The following is a 21,557-nucleotide window of genomic DNA, read 5'->3' as shown; positions in this document are numbered from 1 at the left end:
ATTATTAAATCTTACTAATTTATTTTAAATATTAAAATTAAATAATTTTGAATTATTTTAATTAATCATTTTGAGTTGAGTACGATAATCTATAAAAGATAGACAGAACGAAACCAATTCTAAATTTATATTTTAATTTACATTTTTAAAATAAAATGACAACCAATATTATCTCTTATTATTGGATGTGGATTGTTTAATATGCGTTTTAGGTGTTTGATGAAATGTTCAGCTGACGAGTTTCTTAGTCGGACTCTGTGGTTCCACGGGTCATTAAACTAAATAACTTTAGCATTTACGTTCACTTAATACCTAAAACATATCATTAAACTGTTTCGTTTAAATAAACCCGTAGTTCCACGGGTCATTTAACTAGTACATATATATAACGTTTACTTCTCAACTTGAATTAATAATACAGTAAAAATTTTAGAGGGGCACCAGGATATTTGTAAATCAATCAGGGCCGTCTCACAATTTTGAATGCTTTAGGCGAAAACTAAAATGAGTACTTAAACACCTTAAATTATTAATACAAATAAAAAGATAATATACTAAAATTTATCATTATAAAAAAAGTTCTCAAGACAGCTGTATCAAAGTATTTTATTCACTAGAAGCTTCTATTTTTTATTAATTTATTTGAATTTTTTTTATTTAATTAGTAACTTAACTATTTTGTGAATATATATATATATATATATATATATATATATATATATATATATATATATATATATATATATATATATATATATATATATATATATATAGGGGCAGGATCAATGGGGAAGTAATCAATCGGGGGGAAGCGGGGGGAAGCAAAATTGTTTTTTTCATTTTTTTTGAAATTTTTTTTCCGGCATCAAGATCACATGAAAATATGAACATTTAGAAAAGACACTTCGTGATGAATGTTATTATTTAGGCGGGAAAACGATCGACAAAAATAACATTCAAGATAATATTGTTCGTGAAGAATATGAACGTTTTTTTTCCATGTTTTGTGAAGTAAAATTTAGCCCGGTTTAGAGTTTAGGGTTTAGGGTTTGGTGTTTTGGGTTTATGGAATAAACCCAAAACACCAAACCCTAAACCCTAAACTCTAAACCGTTCGTGTTAAAAACTCAATCTAAATCATAAATCTAAACCCTAAATCTAAACCCTAAACCCTAAATTTCTAAACCCTAATATCTAAACCCTATAAACCCTAATATCTAAACCCCAATAGCTAAAACCTCAAAATACGCTCGAAAAACACGATAATTGTTATATATTACTTCTTCGGGCGTTTTTCCGCCAAAATAAAAATATTTATCACAAAGTGTCTCTACTAAATGTTCATATTTTTATCTCATCTATAATGTTCGTGAACAAATTTTTTACAAAAAATTAAATTTTTTTTTTGCTTCCCCCGCTTCCCCTCGAATGGTTATTTCCCTCTTGATCCTACCACTATATATATATATATATATATATATATATATATATATATATATATATATATATATATATATATATATATATATATATATATAAAATTTTGGGCATTTCTAAAATTTTAGCTCCTGTGCGGTTGCCTATCTTGCCTTTGTATGAGGATGCCTTTGAAATCAATGACTCTTTGATATATGATACCGATTTTAAAAGAATTAAGTACATAATTAACATATATATCTATATACTACAGTATGTCTTATTATATACAATATCTAAATGTAAATCTTTATCAATTTGTTTCAGTTTAAAATATTTTGATCTATTATCATTTAATTTATGTTTTTCACCCTAAAAAAATGTATATACACATTTCAATTTAATCTATGTTTTTCACCTAAAAAAAATATATACATATAATACATATACATATACATACATACATATACATATACATATATACAATATATCTAAATCTAAATAAATGATTTTTGTATGTGTATTTTCATTTTCTCTCACTTGATAACACACATGTTAAACATAAACTGTATCCATTTAAATAATTGTATGGAGCTGTATTTATAAAGTAACAAATGTGTTTCTATAATTCATAAAGGAAGGAGATTCAGTTTCCTACTACAATTTTTGTGTTTTTCAGCTGAGAGATCTAAATCTAACCAACACTTGCTACTGTTTACAAAAATGGGGAGAGGTAGGGTTGAATTAAAAAGAATTGAAAACAAAATCAACAGGCAAGTTACGTTTGCGAAACGAAGAAACGGATTATTGAAAAAAGCTTATGAACTTTCTGTTCTTTGTGATGCTGAAGTTGCTTTGATCATCTTCTCAAATAGAGGAAAACTTTATGAATTTTGTAGTAGCTCAAGGTATATATATATTATCTATTATCTATATCTATGTCTATGTGTAATATAATATCTACTATGTGTTTTTTAAATGTGTAGATCTAATATAAAAAGAGAAAATAAAGGAAAAAGTGAAATTGTTGTTTGCTATTGGTGAGTTTGATTTGCTGTTTTCGTGAATGTTTTGGCGTTTATGGAACTTCGTGCTTAATTTGTTTTGTAGATCTGCAACTGGAAAACCATGAAACAAATTTATTTATATTCTATATTAAATAATTAAATAATAATAATATATTTAATATTATTTTTGCTATATATACCCGATTAATTACATCTTTTTGTGATTGTTTTTGATTAGCTTTTTCTAGCTTTCCTTCTCTTTGATAAATTTAAGTAAAATTCAACTTTCTTCTTTCATCAATGGTTTCCAGTTTTTTGTGTGTTTCCTTTTGTTGCAGAATATACTTCTTCTCTCTCTATAACTATATCTTATATCCTTCTTCCAATTTTTTTTTTTCGATTTGATATAACTTTTTGATTTTTTTTTGTTAATTCGTAACATTTGAAGCAGATCTAGTTTTGTAATGTCAACTTTTCCTTGAGCTGAAAATTGTTTTTTTTTTCCTTACTAAAATTGAAGAGTATCTAGTTTTTGTTTCTTCCAAAAGTTAAATCTAGGGTTTTTTTAGGTCTGAGCTGATTTTGTTCTTACTTATATATTTACTGATTTTTTTAAAAAAAATTGTGCATTTCTGAAAGAATTTTTTTTAAAGGATCTGAATCTACAACTAAACTGAATCAACACAAGTTCATGAATTAAAACAACTCACCATTTTTTTTTTCTTGCAATTAATAGATCTCCATCTGCTTTTTTATTTTTCTTCTTATCATGTTTACTTCAATTAGATGTTAATATCTTAGTTTCTTAGAGTAAAGTTTCGGATCTGATCATCTCAATTTTGTTAATCAAAGTTCCGATTTTGTGTTTTCTATAGATCTTTGATATATCCACCATGAATTATGAAAAATCACACTACAAATATTTATTATTTATTTTCATATATATTATGATATGATTATTCTGATGATGATTAGCGAAATTACTATCAACACTACCAGAATTTTGTAGGTATTTTTAAGTGTTTTTAATAACTGCGAAAATTAATATGAAGAAGGGTTAGAAAGTGTCATCAAATATGTTTGTATTGATTAGGAAGATTAACTGATAAACAACCACTAGTCTATGTAAGTTTAGTAGTTGAATCTTTAACTAATTTTTTGTTTATCCTATTTGAGGTAGAACATGCTTCTCATAAAATGATATGATCTAGCATCGAATATATGTCGTCGTTATGTTAAAATTACGTGTTATAGTCATGCATATATTGTATATTGTATAATTAAAGGGAAGTCTAATATATACCAAACATCTTTAATTAGGTTGACAGAAGGATTAGCCCTAGAATCAACTAAAGATGTTAGTTAATTGTTGTCTTATTATACCTTAGGATTGCATATTTCTTCATAACTTTTTATGTATACCATAAGCATAATTTATTGCTTTTGCCCTTTGAAGATATGAAATAAGGTATCTTATTACATAATCTAGTACATACCAAACATATCTAGTGATTGTCATGATTAGTGTAATTATCATCTTGTTTTGGGAAAGATTGAATTTTGTTGTTCAAGTGTAAATTTTTATATACTTACAATATATATACCTGTACTTCAAAATTTGTGTGTGTATATACATGATTTTGTAGCAGTATGCTGAAGACACTTGAGAGGTATCAAAAATGCAACTTTGGAGCACCTGATACAAATGTGTCTGCAAGGGAGGCACTGGTGAGTTTTTTCATTATGTACCGTAGTTTTTAGGAGTACATACAATTACTTGTACTATTGACCAACATATCAATGCTTGAGTTAGAATTGATGCAGGCCCAACAAAAAAGCCTCAACTTTTGTATAGATTGGTTTTTGGGTGGATGATATGATTGTGAAATGTTTGAGTTAACCAAATCAGTTGTAACTCTTAGGTATCGTTTGGCTCACGGAATCTAATTGGATTCCGGTGGAATTGAAATTGAATTTAGACACGATGTCTAAATTCATTTCCAATTCTGCCAGATTTCCATTAGATTTCGTGAGTCAAACAGGGCCTTAGTGTCTTCGGATCACTTTAAATTTAATTTATATTTTTTCGAAAAAAAACAGTTCAAGGAGTTTCATTAAATAAAAAAAAATAAAATTGAATAATCCGAACCTCTGTCAGCCTCCCACCGACTGGTGATCTCACGGCCAATATGGAAGATGAAAATCACGTAAATCAGTGAGATTGGATTCATGAACTTCGCTTTACGCCGACTTATATTCACAATTTTAAGCGTGAAAAAATCATTTTAAAACGTGTTAAAGAGTACAAGCTTAGTTGTAGTGGGTCTCGGTAAATAAAAAAAGTTAATGAATAGTTAGAAATTATAGATTAAAGTTTTGTGGACTTTGCAAACAAAAAGTTTAAGTCTAATACATTCAAATGACCCTCGGTAGATAGATATATGAATATGATACCACTTATAATCTTTTGAACATTAAGAAGCATTGATATATAAGTTAAGAACTCGTGATTCTGTCAGGAGGCAATTATATAAACACCAAATATATGCTTGATCTTTTGGTTTAATGGAAGTATCCTTCAAAACATCTTTTCATACATAAAGTATTTGACTTGTCTTTTGACACCCAAATTCTGGACTTTTTCATAAAACGAATACGAAATAAATTGTATAATTAAACACATGTTATTAATTTTGGAAAGTAAACTCAAAGTAACACTTTTAGAGTGTTAGCTTTAGGCTTTAGTGTCTAGATACATTTGTTTTATAATGAGCTAATCACCTCTTAAATTAATTTTAAGAAAAATAACTTTATTTTATTTCAGATAAATAAAATAAATATAAATATTCATAATTAATAGTCTACTCTTAGTGAATGCACGGAATGATTCAAAACATGGATTGAACATTTAATATTTAAATATTGTCTGCTTAATACGTAATTAATTAGGGTTAGGGTTAGGGTTAATTAGTGCATCTAGCTGCTTTATTTATTATTTGTTATTTGTCCATAATAGATAGAAGTATTTGTATTTACAGTGTAACTGTCCACTTGTTTTTGCAGGAGTTAAGTAGTCAGCAGGAGTATTTGAAACTCAAAGCACGTTACGAAGCGCTACAACGATCCCAAAGGTAAAGTTCTAAACACATAGTTTTTATTTTTTAAAATTTTAATTCTTAAAGTTTGGTTGTGTCACATTATTGCCTAAAGAGCAGCTATATATGTCACTGGTTCATATATATAATTTTTTTTGTGTATGTTAATTAATAAACTAGAGTAGTTAATTGTTGATATGGGTGTTATGTGAATATTACTAGGAACCTGTTGGGTGAAGATCTTGGGCCTTTGAGCTGCAAGGAGCTTGAGTCACTAGAAAGACAACTCGATACATCTCTAAAGCAGATCAGATCGGCCCGGGTACATACATACGATTACGATTATACGATATGATAGTGAACATACTTTTGAATTCTAGAACAACAAGAATGGGTCAAAATGGGCAGTTCTTCAGGGTTTATAACTGGTTAAAGAGGTCTGTTGCGGGTTCAAATGGGTTGGTAGGAACTGCCCACAAACAAACTTTTATCTGTGTCCGTATTTTATAATAATTAAAAAATAAAGATGATTTAGAATGGTTTTCAATAATTGAACATGTTTCCTAGATTTATAATCCATTTGACCTAGTTATTTTTTAAGTTAAACTTTTTCAATAAGTACAATGTTAAATGTGCTACCGTAGCATGCCATATTTAAGTTTATAAATTATTTTTAATTAATTATAAAGTATAAATATATTTATTTTAATATTAACTTTTTTTGTATAATTTTGATATCAATGTTTATACATGGTATGTTTTAGTTACAAAAATGAAATTATATTACATATGATATGCTTAAATATAGCCATAAACGCTACATTTCGCATTATTCTATATATAAAAAACTAGTTTACAATTTATTAATCTTCGCCGCATCAGTAGTGTCTACTTTAATTTTTGACAGTTTTTCTTTTTCAACTTTGACTTTAAATATTTTTGTTCGTGTTGTATAATATTTGATGAATATCATATAAATGGATTGGTTTTAAATGTGATTGCATTGATATAACTTTCATCAAGTATCATATAACACAAACAAAAATATTTAAATTAAAGTTATAAAAGAAAGATCTTTAAGAGTTAATAGTTAACACTTGTGACGAGATTGGGAATATCATAAAGGAAATAAATCAAGGTTACGTCTTATAATATATATTTCTGACACTAAAGTTATATGTATATTCAGACTCAGTTCATGTTGGATACACTTACAGATCTTCAGAAAAAGGTAACATAACATTTTTAATGTTTAACAATATTCCTTTTTTTTTTTGTTTATTTTCGTTTTCAACATTTATTCTTCAAGTTTCTTGCTTTGCAGGAGCTTGCACTAAACGAAGCAAATAGAACTTTGAAGCAAAGGGTAAATATGTTATAATCAATTCAATGTCATTTTCAAATATCTAATACTAGTTAAAATTATTAATATTAATATTATTGAGCAATCAAGTTGTTGCCGTTGTAGTTAATCGAAGGAAATCAAGTAAGTTCACTCCATTGGCAACCACATGCTCAACACGAAATGGGTTACGATAGAGAACATCAGCATCATCAACATCAACATCAGAACAATGAAGCCTTTTTTCATCCGCTCGATTGTGGGCCCACTTTACAAATGGGGTAAGGTCCCGAATGTCCAATTCGTCTCTTTTATTAAAAATATGTGATCAAAATGGTTAATATTCACAAGTACATGTCAAAATGGGCTAAACAGAAAAAAGTTATACATACATGGATTGAAATTGATATCAATTTGTGAATTGTTTTGAGATGGTTTTTAGGTATCAACAGGAAGAATTAACGGCAGCAGCGGGGCCAAGTTCAAATAACTACATGCAAGGATGGTTTCAGTGATCATAACTAAAAATAATTAAACAAAACAATATTAATTTGTGGACTTGAATCTTGTTTTATAACTTATAAGTCATAAAGAACGAATGTGTGTCTAGTATTTATTGCAACTTCTTTGAGTTTAAAAAGTGTGTTTGGGAGAAACTAGCTAGATGCATATATATACATATACATATGCATTCACTACACACACATGGGCATTTATGATGCATGTATGTTATTGATACATACATACACATACGTTATAGTTTGTTGAGCATCTGTGGTTTCCTTTGGGCACGGTTTGATCTCTTTTGTTTTCGTTTGGCTGTAGTTTCGATTGGCTTGTGTGGTCTTGGCTTATCTTTTTGGTTGGTGTGTAGTTGATTTGTTTGGTTATCACTACTAGAAAGTTGGTCTTTCCGGACGACTCTTCCGGACGACAAATCGTCCCGGAAACTCTTCCCGGACGACACATCGTCCCAGATGAGTCGTCCCGAAAGGTTCGTCCCAGAAAGTTTTTCGGGACGACAAGTTTTTTTTCCCGGACGAAACGTGGGGCCCACATTGACTTTCAACGCTAGCCTTCGTGGACGATATTCCCGGGCGACATTTGGGGACGATAAGTCGTCCCGCAAGATATAATATTAAATAATATTAATTATTAATTATTTATTAATAACATAAAATGGAAAAAAAAACTGGGACGACTTTTCCTGGACGACTTATCGTTCGGAAAAGCCGTCTGCTGTTTCGGGACCTATTCGTTTCTGCTATTTCCAGCCGTATGCGATACAGCACATTTTAAATATCCAAACCTGCTAATAAATACGAGCAATTCATTCACAAAATACCACAATAACATTAAATGAAAGTATCCAAAGGCGACATTATCGTTTATCATACAAATTATCGTTTACAAAACATCGTTCCGGACGAATTACAAATCCATCATCATACACCCAATAACAAAAGCATAATTGTCTTCAAACACACCAAACAAATTACAAATCGGCAAATCCATCATCATACAAATCGTCATCATTGTCACGGCTCTGGCGCGGAGTATTGGAATTGGAAGTACCGGTAGTATACCCAAAATTTGGTTGAATATCGGGAGGGACTACAAGATTATTAAAACGAACGATTTGGTCAATTTGACTTGCCGTGTAGTATGGTTCCATTGGTGGTTGTCTACTCTGACCGGTAGAAGATGAAGATGCGGAATTACTTGCCGACTTTGGTAACTTTGGCCCCATTCCGCGTTGGTGTCTGGTTCGATCACCCAAAACTTGTTCCATGATATCGGCCTCATCTCTTCCCGGTTGTTCTTTTAGCAATTCCTTCATTCATTTCTATGTACATTTTGGGACTTATATATATATATATATATATATATATATATATATATATATATATATATATATATATATATATATACCATTTGACTTATATTTATATTTATATGTAGTACACCAAAATCTATGAAAATTTATTACTTACGTAGTGCTGTTTTGGTTTGAATTCGTTAGTCCACTTGGTTCCGTCCTTAGGTTTGTGCAAGAGCTTGTAATTTCTGATAGGACCGAAAGGTTCCAGACTGTTCTTTATCTTATTCTCGTTCTACAAAGGCACAAAAAGTAACTTAAATGTATATAAATCAAATAACATATTTTCTAACATTTTATCATTTATGTAAAACATTAAAAACAAGGAGGTTTAAGTAATTTACCAAATGTTAACTATCGATTTGCTTCCATGCAAACTGTGGTATTGGACTTTAGACCGGTTTTTGCATTTTGCTCACAACGTTTTTGGTATTCTTCGTTAAGCATCAAGTCAACAAAAGGATTCCAGAGTTCGGCTTCAACGTCCGGTGGTGGGTGGGAACGAATAAAATCAATATCATTAGGAAATTGGCTTTCAAGGTTTTTGTAATAACCTTGTTGTTCACTTTTTCCATTTTTCCATCTATCCCCCGCTATCTTGTTAACAGCAGCTCGGAATAGTTGTTCTCTATCCGATTCTAGCCAAGTTTCAATTTTAAAGAAATTCTACGAAAAAAATAATAGATATATTAGAAGATTGTATATAAGAAACACATATACATATATATATATATATGTATATATATATATGTATATATATATACATATATATATATGTGTGTATATATATATATATATATATATACACACACGTATATATATATATACGTATATATATACACGTATATATATATATACATATATATGTGTATGTGTATATATATATAGTTATATGTATATATATATATATATATATATATATATATATATACATATATATATATATATAGCCAAAAGTTCAAACGAGAACCATAAAAAAGGCGAGAACTGCGAGAACTTTTGATTTACAAAGATTTTTACATGTAACTAGATTGAATCACACATAGACCTTGATGAAAAGTATGAATGAACATAAAACAGTTGAAAAACACTTATATTTTACCTATATAATTAAATATATAGTTTCTCGTTCACATGTGCATATTTGTTTCCGAACATGTAAACAGTTTCATATAATTAACAATTTAACATTTAATTTGAGCTAATGAACATATGTTTGTTAATAATATGTGCATTAATTAACATTTGTATGTAATTTGTTGCATTTAGATGCATAAAAACTATTAAATTAAATAGTTCTCGCAGTTCTCACCTTTTTAGTGGTTCTCATTTGAACCTGCCCCTATATGTATATGTATATATATATATATATATATATATATATATATATATATATGTATATGTATATATATATATATATATATATATATATATATATATATATATATATATATATATATATATATATATATGTTATATTTCAGTAGGCTTATAACTACCTTTAGTGGCCTGGTTCAATATATTCAAATTGAAAGAACCAATAAAAGAGAGATGTGTTGTAGAAGATATAGGAGAGAAAGAGGTTGAAGAGGTGTGATGTATTTAATGTATATGTGTGTTTTTGTAACTTACATTATGCACATATATATAGTACAAATTTTACTATCCATATTTGACTAATTACCATCCATATTTAACTACTAAATTTACAACACTCCCCCTTGGATGGTAATTTTTTTAAAGAGCAATTAATACTGCCTCGTTAAAAACCTTGCTAAAGAAAACCCAGTGGGACAAAACTTTATCTAAGGGAAAAAGAGTGCAGCATAGAGTTGACTCCCCCTCAAGTAGACAACGCTGAGTCGTCACATCTTTTGAACTTGCCTCATGCCAATATTGTGAACGTATGTTTTGAAAACAGCGATTGACAGTGCTTTGGTATAAAGATCAGCAGAGTTGTTTATTGAACGTATCTCATTTTAATCTGGTTGTCTTTTACGAGATCTTGAGTATATGAGAAGAATCTGAGGTTTTCATCTGAAACTGTATCATCTAAATCTTTTATGTACAAGTTTGACCCATGTGATTTGTCTACAGTCTCCTTCATGGTTTGCTCAAACTGTTGTTTCAATTCCTATTCCCTTTCAGTCTTTTTCTGAGCCTTACCAATATACCATTCTTTTCCATCAAACTTATGACCGTTAAGACTGTTTATAGCTTTAGCGCCTCGTCAGCATTTATGTTTTGTTCTGTCATTTTTGATACTCTTCTTTCATTTGTACTATGTAAGCTGTATTATCTTCATAGATAGTTGTTGGGCTTTTATAGCGTTCTAGTCCACAAGAATCAATAATGATTTGTATCATTGATCTTAACTAAAATCATTCCCGAGTAGCTTCATGTAACGCAATCACTTCGGCATGATTTGATGATGTTGCAACAAGTGTTTGTTTTGAGAACGTCATGATATTGCGGTGCCTCCATTTAGGAATACATATCCAGTTTGAGATTTAGCTTTATGTAGATCAGATAAATAATCTGCATCTGTATAACCAAACAAATCTTGTTTCGAGTTGTTAGAATAAAATAATTATAAATCAGTAGTTCCCCGAAGGTATCAATCTATTTGTTTGATCCCATTCCAATGTCTTTTGGTAGGGGCTGAGCTGAACCTTGTCAACAAATTAATTGCAAAAGAAATGTCAGATCTTGTATAATTTGTAAGATACATAAGAGCCCCAATTGCACTAAAATATGGAACTTCTTAACCAAGAAGATCTTCATGATCTTCTAGAGGATGAAATGGATTAGTATCAATATTAAGATCTAACAACCATATGAGTACTTAATGGTTTTTGTCTTGTCCATATTAAAATATTTTAAAATCTTTTCGGTATAAGTTGTTTGATGTATAAGTGTGTCATTAGTTATATGCTCAATATGTAAATCAACGTAATACTTGATTTTTTTTTATTTTAAAATCTTTCTTTAGAAGTTGAATGGCTTCATAGATTTCTTTATTTAAGATAATTGATATAAACAGCTATGATCACATATCCGAACATTGTTTTTATAAAACACACGTGCAAATAAGTTTATATGTATACCCTTTTCTTATCAAGTAGTAATTTAATCGATTATACCACATACGTCCCGATTGTATAAACCCATTCAGAAATCTTTGTGATTTAATGGAATATATTCCATTGGGTTTTGCATTAGATGCTTATGATACCTTAACCCTTCAGGTATATTCATATATATATCATTATTAAGTGATCCATACAGATAAGTAGTAACAACATCAATGAGATGCATTTAAATAACTACCAGGTTGATTAAGTATCTAATAAGTAATTGTATTCATTATAGGAGGATAAGTTTTTCTCCTAATTCATTTCTGGTCTTTGTGGGAAATCTTGAGTTACAAGTCAAGTTTTGCCTTGTAACTTCATTTGCACATTTCTTTTCGGATAAAAATTCATTTGTATCCCATTGTTTCACATCTTTAAAAGTGATAATGATTGATCCAAAAACTTTTCTTTTATTAAGCGATTCTAATTCAGCTCGTATTGCTCCTTTCCGTTGAGTTCAATCACGTCTATTTTGATATTCAATGACAGATTTTGGTTCCAGATCATCATCTTTATTCATGATGTCATTGTAACATTATATGAAAATATCTCATCAAGATTTTTCATTTCATTTCAGTTTCATAATATTGCATAATTTATTGCAATTTATGTACTTACATTTATCAATATCCTCTGCAGAAGGAGTATTGATTTGTGGTTCTTCTTGAACACTTTCTTTTACCTCATTATCAGCTGATTTTCTTTTTCGAGCATTTTTATCTTTGGAACCAATTGGTCTCCCACGTTTCTGCCGTAGCAAAGACTCATAAGTGACATTATTGCCAGCTTTTGTAATTTCAATTCTAGCAGAAGCATTTACTGCTGGTATATATGATTTAGTCACTTATTTTTTTGTATCTTTAAATGCATAAAGTAATTAATTTGCAAGTTCTTGCATATGCATTATATTTGAACTTTCTTTTCGCATTCTTTTGTGCGATGATCAATATTCCTTAATTGATGTTCACACCATGAAACATCATTTTATTTATATTTCATTTCTCCCCTTAATATAGGGAACAATGTTTCATTAAAGTGACAATCGACAAAACTTGTTGTAAAAACATCACCCGTCATGGGTTCAATATATCTTATGATTGAAGATGTTTCATATCTAACATATATTTCAATCCTTCTTTGAGGAACCATTTGTTGTGATTGTTTAATTAAAAATACACTGCACAACCAAATGTTCTAAGATGGAAAATATTCGGTCTCCACCAAAATTAAGTTGGTAATGGAGAATATTTATAACTTGCACTTGATTTAATGCGAATTAATGTCACATCATGTAAATTTACATGTCCCCATATAAATATTGAGAGTTTTGTACTCATTTCTAATTGTCTAGTTATTAGCTGTAAGCGTTTATCTTTTAATTCAGCTAAACCAATTTTGTGTATGCACATGAGCAACTGGATGTTCAACAACAATCCTTGTAGACATATAATAATCATTAAAAGCTTGAGATGTTAACTCACCAGCATTATCAAGTCTCATCCTTTTAATGGTGTAATCAGAATAATGTGTTCTTAATTTAATAATTTGTGCAAGAAACTTTGCAAATGCCATATTACGGCTTGATAACACACAAACATGAGACCATGCGTTAGATGCGTCTATTAGAAAAATGATCCACATGATGGATGAATTGGTCCATATATATACCCTTGAATTCTTTCAAGAAACATTGGTGATTATTTCTCAATGTGCTTTTCATTAATCGCCATATGTGCTTTTCATTAATCACTATATGTGCTTTTCATTAATCACCATATGTGATTTTCATTAATCACCATATGTGCTTTTCATCATATATCATTTTCACCATATGCGCTTTTAATCATATGTGCTGCGCTTTTCGTCATATGCACTTTTCATTATATGCGCTTTTAATTATATGCGCTGCGCTTTTCATCATATGCGTTTTTTATCATATGCGCTTTTAATCATATGCGCTGCGCTTTTCATCATATGCGCTTTTTATCATATGCGCTTTTAATCCTATGCGCTGCGCTTTTCATCATATGCGCTTTTTATCATATGCGCTTTTCGGTGCTACATAGATATTTCTCATTTTCGATTATCATTGACTGATAATCATATCCATTATGATATATATCAGAGAAACTTAACAAATTTCTCTTTGATTTGGGAGAAAACAAGACATTGTTTACCAAAAAATTCGTACCATTTGGTAATATGAAATTTATCTTTTATATCAAGTTTGCAAGAGCTGATATAGTATTTATAATTCCTTCATTTGATTTAAATCAATGAAATATTTCTTAGATTCGATCATAGTGTGTATGTTACTACTATCTGCAATACATAGGTCTTTACCATTTAATTGATGTTGTATTTCAGCAGGATTCATACTAAAACTTCAAATAAGATAAGCAAATAATGAGTTATATTTCAGCAAGATAATCAAATTATATTACCTGCAAACAAGTTATAATCTGAAGTACATAAAAGATAACACTTAATAAAACATATGCATTATGGTCTAAAACCATTTATTTATGAGTGATACATAAAAAAAACTAGGCATCTTAGAAAATTCAAACCATTCAAGTCTCAAGGTAGCTCAGGGTTAATTTAATCAAGATTTGTCAACAGATTCACTCTCGTTTTCTTTTCTTTTGGAACTTATTTATAGAGCTAAACAAGATGTTCATGTATTCAAGAAATACTAGACTGATGATCCACGTTACCAGATCATTAATAAGAATCTCCGGAATTCTTATAAGAGCGTCTACTAATATCTTTAATTTTATTCTTTCATGGATCACCGTTATTATTATTATTATTATTATTATTATTATTATTATTATTATTATTTTTTTGATAATTAATATCGTATCTATCTTTGAGTATTTTCCATAATACACTTGGATTTTCGATCATATAATATGTAGATTCTAAGGACTCGTCAATATGTTTGCTAAGAAAAATACTTACTATTGCTTTCTCTTGTTCGGAATAATTGTTATTTTCATTCAGGGTTTCTAAAATACCGTTTGATTCGAGATGTTTTTCTACATTCATAACCCATGTTAAGTAGTTGTTCCCACTTGTTCTAAATGAGCAAATTTAAGCCTTTTCAAATTCGACATTTTCTATTATAAAAAAGATGAATAACATAAATCATAATCATAATCAACTTCTATTCATAGACAAATAATAAAATGAAATTAGAATCATTTTAAATTTATAAGTAGCAAACAACAGAATAATGGTATGATTACAAATAATAAAACCACAAGGGCAGGATAGAATATAGATTCACCTGGTGGTATATTAGCAACAATGATGATAGTTAATATGACCAATACAATAGGAAAAATCATCCTTGTGTGAATCATTTTTACAAAAACTTTTTGAGAGTAGTAATTTGAAAAATGAAGATTGATTTGTGAAAATGTGAAAACGGAGATGTTTATTTTATATTTGAAAAATATAGTTGTTGTAACGTCGTCAGTTGATGTTAACAACCGTTATGTATATATGACCGTTGTAACGTCGTTAGTTGACGTTAACGAATAAAGTCACTATATCAAAACGCGTATGAGTAATATAAAGGACAAGATTTTTTTTCTTATTTTAACTTTTAAGATTTACTTTTAATAAAAATACAAACTACTTTTTCTTATTTTAACTTTTAAGATTTACTTTTAATAAAAATACAAACTACTTTTCTTATTTTAACTTTTAAGATTTACTTTTAATAAAAATACAAACTACTTTTTCTTATTTTAACTTTTAAGATTTATTTTTAATAAAAATACAAACTATTTTTTCTTATTTTAACTTTTAAGATTTACTTTTAAGAATAAACATTAGTATGCATGAAATAAATAATGATTAATTGCATAAGTAATCATAAATGTTAGATAACATATAAAGACCCCATCGTATTCGTATTGATCGGAATTAATCTCGACCCATGGTACCGTGTTGTCAAATGACGTGTTGCGTACATAAAGTACCGTGTTATCAAATGACGTGTTGCGTACAATCATGAGGTCTTATTAACATAAATATAAATGTTAGTGAAGTTAATAAGAGTTAGATTACAGAAAATATAATTCAGGCGGTATAACCGACCATATATAACTTAAATAACATAAATATAAATGTTAGTGAAGTTAATAAAAGTTAGATTACAGAAATATAATTCAGGCGGTATAACCGACCATATATAACTTAAATAACATAAATATAAATGTTAGTGAAGTTAATAAAAGTTAGATTACAGAAATATAATTCAGGCGGTATAACCGACCATATATAACTTAAATAACATAAATATAAATGTTAGTGAAGTTAATAAAAGTTAGATTACAGAAATATAATTCAGGCGGTATAACCGACCATATATAACTTAAATAACATAAATATAAATGTTAGTGAAGTTAATAAAAGTTAGATTACAGAAATATAATTCAGGCGGTATAACCGACCATATATAACTTAAATAACATAAATATAAATGTTAGTGAAGTTAATAAAAGTTAGATAATTTCTTACCTTGATTAGTGACGTGTGCTTGCTTAGATAAACCTTGATTATACGGAGCACTTCGTGCTGATAACGTGTTATATTTCAATAGGCTTATAACTACCCTTAGTGGCCTGGTTCAATATATTCAAATTGAAAGAACCAATAAAAGAGAAATGTGTTGTAGAAGATATAGGAGAGAAAGAGGTTGAAGAGGTGTGATGTATTTAATGTATATGTGTGTTTTTGTAACTTACATTATGCACATATATATAGTACAAATTTTACTATCCATATTTGACTAATTACCATCCATATTTAACTACTAAATTTACAACAATATATATATATATATATATATATATATATATATATATATATATATATATATATATATATATATATATATATATATATATATATATATATATATATATATATATATATATGTATATGTATATGTATATGTATATGTATATGTATATGTATATGTATATGTATATGTATATGTATAAGTACTAATTAATTAAACTTACGCGAATATCAATCCAAACTAATTCTTTTGAAGACCTTGGCACATCCGCCCAACACTCGTAATGTTTCGGGAACTTCGGGGACCTAACAACACTAGATATCAAATTAAGAAACATTGAACTATTAGGGCCTATCGGATTAACGATATTCCACGTAAAATCAAAGTCAATCTCGAGTCGTCCTTGAGCATCTCTCATTTTTCATAAACCTATGTTTTTTGATTTTCCCCGTTGACCCCGTGTATTAGGTTGGGGATCGTTATCTTGTCCACCGGCCCCAGCACTGATCATTAGAAAAATGAGAGCAAAGAAATTCATCTGCATACATATATATATATATATATATATATATATATATATATATATATATATATATATATATATATATTCGTTAAAAAAACTATAGTTTAATGTATATATTTATGCATATATGTATATGTATATATATATATATATATATATATATATATATATATATATATATATATATATATATATATATGTGTGTGTGTGTGTGTGTGTGTGTGTGTATACATATACACATATTTCATGCGGAAAATTTAAAAAGACATTCACAGAAATAACATTCATAAAAATATTAAACATTTGATTACAACAACAAGAGTTTTTTGATAAATGACAAGAATTACACATCAATAATCATCATCATCGCTAGAGTAAGCTTTATTTAGAGGAATTGGGAATTACACATCAATAATCAGAACAATTGTCGAGTACATACTAGTGAAGTTTATCCTGAATATCCCGGGCCAGAGATTTGAACACACCTTTACTGATAAATTTACATAACGAGTTGAACACACGAAACTCCCCAAATATGTCGTATTAAACGAATATTTGTAGGAGTAAAGGGAAAATGTGTACCAAAATTTTTGTAACTAATAAATAAGTTATACGCATCCACATCCTAAAAGAAACAAAACACACAGAAAGCAGTCCCAAAAAGGTGACCTTCCAAAGTTAATTTCTAATAAATTAACCTTGGACGGGTATACTATAGGATTGATTAATTTCGAACCTAAGGTACAACTATTCCGAAATTAACCACTAAACCTAACAATGTTCATAAAACAATAAGCATAAACATAAACATAAACAATAACATTTACACTTATACTTATACTTATACTAACTAAACATACAACTTTCATCATCAAACTCATCAATTTACTAACTAAATAAATACTTAATTTTCTAATTAAAAAAATACATAACTAAACATAATCAACATGCATAACTAAACATAACTTAATTTTCAGTTTATATTAATTAAAAAAATATTAATTTTCAACCTATATAACAAACATAATCAACATATATACATAAGCAAAATTCGGATTTAATTAATAGCAATAACTCAAAGCATGTTCTTCATGAGCATAAACATAATCACACACAACAATCTTCAAAACGTAAACACAAAATTTGGATTTAATAGCAATAACTCAAATTAAAGGATAAAAATTCGGATTTAACAAAAATAAGCAAAAAAATCGGATTTAACAAAAATAAATACAGAACATACCTTTTTAATGTTATAGGAGTAAGATTAGGTTGGATTAGGTTGGATTTGGTTCGAAATACCTCAAAATCGCCGGAGTGTTTGGGAGTGTTTTTTTTGTTGTTGTTGTTGTTGATAATGCCGACAGGCTGCTAAGCAGCTTTTTTGGTGAATTTTTTTCCTGGAGGACTAATCTCAGACGACATGTCATCTGGGAAGATGGTGGAGGGAAACCCAAAAAGAAGCCGCCACTTTTTTCATGAATATTTTAAATATTTCATAATTTTTAATTTATTTTCATTTATTAATAAAATCTATATAATTACTTAAGTAATTAATTAAAAATTACTATATAACTACCCCACTAATCACAACACTAGAAGACTGTAACAATATGGCTGATAATTACCATTATGGTCCAGTGAAAACTTTGCCTATGAAATTTTGTCGATCTTGTGGTTCAAAGATGGTTCTTAAAACTTGCTTGACTGATGAGTACCAGTACGGTTGATGATATTATGGTTGTGGTGGTAGGGTCAGCACCTTGATGTCTAAACTTTGTAGAAAGCGACAAATTTGGATTGATCCGCTCTGGTCTGATAGGGCGCTTGAAGAGATACCGGAATTGTTAAGGTCTAAAAAAGATCTAGAACGTTCACTCAAAACCGCAAAACGTCAAGAAAAAATGTTGAAACTGATGTTAATTTGTACTTTTGTAGCATTTGTGTCGTATTTCATTTTCAACTAACCGATGTAATCCCCTTTGGTAGTATTCTGTTGTAGTATGAAGTTTCAGAATTAATTTCAGTTTCTAGTATTTCAGTTTCTAGTATTTCAGTTTCAGAATTAGTTTGTAGTTTCAGAATTAATTTCAGTTTCTAGATGTAGTGGTAAGTACTTAACATCCACTATTTAAATGCAATGTTTCTAATAGTATGCATCTTCATTGTAACGACCCGGATTTTTCCGATCGTATTATACTTATGAGATTAATATTTACATAAATTAAACCTTACCAACATGATAAGCAATCTAAATTGTTGAGACTTATGTTTTTGAAAAGAGTTTTACACAACGTTTGACCGTCCAATTTGTCCGATGATATCACGAACTATATAACATACGATAATTTTACGTTTGTGTATATATATGTATTTATATATATTTAACATGATCTAAGGATGGTTTAACATCTCATTGTGTACTAATAACAATGAGTTATAAGTATACTTTGAAACTACTAACTTAAATTTTCAAAATAATAACTATACGTAACGTTTTTTTGACATAAATACTTATAACTTATAATGCTTATACATGTATCGTATAAATATGTATTTAATCACTTTTAAAGGACTTATATACATAAAACAATATAAGTATATTTACAAAAGATAGCTATATTTGAATCCTCGTTCCGTTTCTTCAAGATTTTTACAAAGTATATCTAGGGTATATGTACCCGTATCATACCCAGCTTCTATACGTATTTACTATTAGTATATACACATCAAATCAACATTCTAATCAACCATGTTACTGCCCTAGATATGAGGTAATTAGGGATTGGAATCTAGCTTAGATTTTTATACAAAATTACAAACAAAAATCTTGTCTTTGTTTCACATTAACCACGCCACCACCACCATTTATACCCCCATCCATTTTCAATTTTTACTACATCATTTCTCTAGCTAGGAACACACACTTACAAGCCTCATGCATCCCTAAGAAATCCAGCAAAAATCCTCTCAAGAATCACCTTAATAACCACCATATCAGGATCAAACAAAAACACTACAAAATACTACTTTCATTTCAAGTTTATGTCCTAAGTTTACTTCCAACCTTTTGATCCAATCCCACCACTCTTTTGGTTTTAGGATTTTTCTCATCTCTTACAGTAACTTTGTCCAAGTAACTTGAGGTAGTAACCTTATTCATAACCTTATTCGATTCATATTTATATAGCTATCTTATTTTGTGTTGTAAAATTTTAACAACAAGAACATAGTTTCAATGATTTCAAATTTGTTCGCAAACTAAATAGATCCTTCTAACTTAACTTTTAAAACACTTCAAGACCTGTAATATATCATAATGATATGCTAACTTAACAAGATATAACTTGGTTTTACAAAGAACACCTTAAAAACTGAATCTACATCGTCGGAGTGCAACCGGGGGCTGTTTTGGGTTGGATAATTAAAAACCATCTTGAACTTTGAATTGGAAGTTCATGTTCTTTAAAACTGATATTTCTTATGAATATGTTAACACATAAAAATTTCATGGTTTAACTCAAAGTGTAAGTATTTTTAGAAAAATGATCACTAAATGTTATTTTTATGATGGAAAATGATCACTTTCATAAGTTTCACCAAAGTTTGACCTATAACCTGTGATTTCGAATATAAACTAAGGTATTTTCAGTTCATATTCTTAAAATTTGACTCGATCCAAGGAAGTGGCAAGTTGAACCAATAAAAACGGAGTTGTAATGAAGAAACTACGACTAAAACAAGATTGAGTATCCGAAGCTAGTTTAGCTACGAAAATATTTGGAGAAAAAGTAAATTAATCATATCTTTCCTAATTAATATGATATTTTATATATAATTACTTATGATTTGATTTTATATATTTCAGGACCACCCGTAAACAACACGAGAAGATTAATCATAAGACCTCATGATTGTACGCAACACGTCATTTGACAACACGGTACTTTATGTACGCAACACGTCATTTGACAACATGGTACCATGGGTCGAGATTAATTCTGATCAATACGAATACGATGGGGTCTTTATTTATTTTATTGAATAACTAATTGTGGACCACTAACATCGGACTGCTAACTACGGACTAAGAAAATATTAAAAGTATTATAAGTATATATATATATATATATATATATATATATATATATATATATATATATATATATATATATATATATATATATATATATATATATATATATATATATGTAACGATTACTTGAAAAGAAACTATGTTGATATATTATATATATGGTTAGCTTCGTGATATCTATCGGAGACCAAGTCAAGTTAAATACCTTCAAAGCAAAAGTGAGTATATAGTCCCACTTTTAAACTCTAA

General features: G+C 28.7%; 1 protein-coding gene across 5 annotated transcripts; it reads left to right on the top strand.

The window, feature by feature from the left end:
* Positions 1-1,946: 1,946 nt before the first annotated feature.
* On the top strand, positions 1,947-7,565 carry LOC139873468 (agamous-like MADS-box protein MADS4). 5 transcript variants are annotated; one of them, XM_071861398.1, is made up of 9 exons: positions 1,947-2,149; positions 2,267-2,324; positions 4,070-4,151; positions 5,487-5,554; positions 5,741-5,840; positions 6,708-6,749; positions 6,843-6,884; positions 6,987-7,141; positions 7,303-7,565. In XM_071861398.1, the coding sequence occupies exons 1-9, from the start codon at positions 2,140-2,142 to the stop codon at positions 7,373-7,375; spliced, it is 630 nt and encodes a 209-aa protein (XP_071717499.1). In that variant the 5' UTR covers positions 1,947-2,139; the 3' UTR covers positions 7,376-7,565. The 5 variants fall into 5 exon arrangements, with proteins under 5 accessions (XP_071717499.1, XP_071717498.1, XP_071717497.1 ...); XM_071861397.1 differs by having other exon boundaries at positions 1,947-2,324; positions 4,073-4,151; XM_071861396.1 differs by having other exon boundaries at positions 1,947-2,324.
* The last annotated feature ends 13,992 nt before the right edge of the window (positions 7,566-21,557 follow it).

This window comes from Rutidosis leptorrhynchoides, chromosome 10 (genome assembly GCF_046630445.1).
Source record: "Rutidosis leptorrhynchoides isolate AG116_Rl617_1_P2 chromosome 10, CSIRO_AGI_Rlap_v1, whole genome shotgun sequence".
Lineage (NCBI taxonomy): Eukaryota > Viridiplantae > Streptophyta > Magnoliopsida > Asterales > Asteraceae > Rutidosis > Rutidosis leptorrhynchoides.
The sequence above is the reverse complement of the archived record's forward strand: the minus strand, read 5'-3'. Positions and strand labels throughout refer to the sequence as shown.

Coding starts and splice junctions, on each gene's coding strand:
- LOC139873468 (XM_071861396.1), top strand. CDS start 2,140: ATGGGGAGAGGTAGGGTTGAATTAAAAAGAATTGAAAACAAAATCAAC. Junction 5,555..5,740: donor GCGCTACAACGATCCCAAAG/GTAAAGTTCTAA, acceptor GAATATTACTAG/GAACCTGTTGGGTGAAGATC. Junction 5,841..6,707: donor AGCAGATCAGATCGGCCCGG/GTACATACATAC, acceptor ATGTATATTCAG/ACTCAGTTCATGTTGGATAC.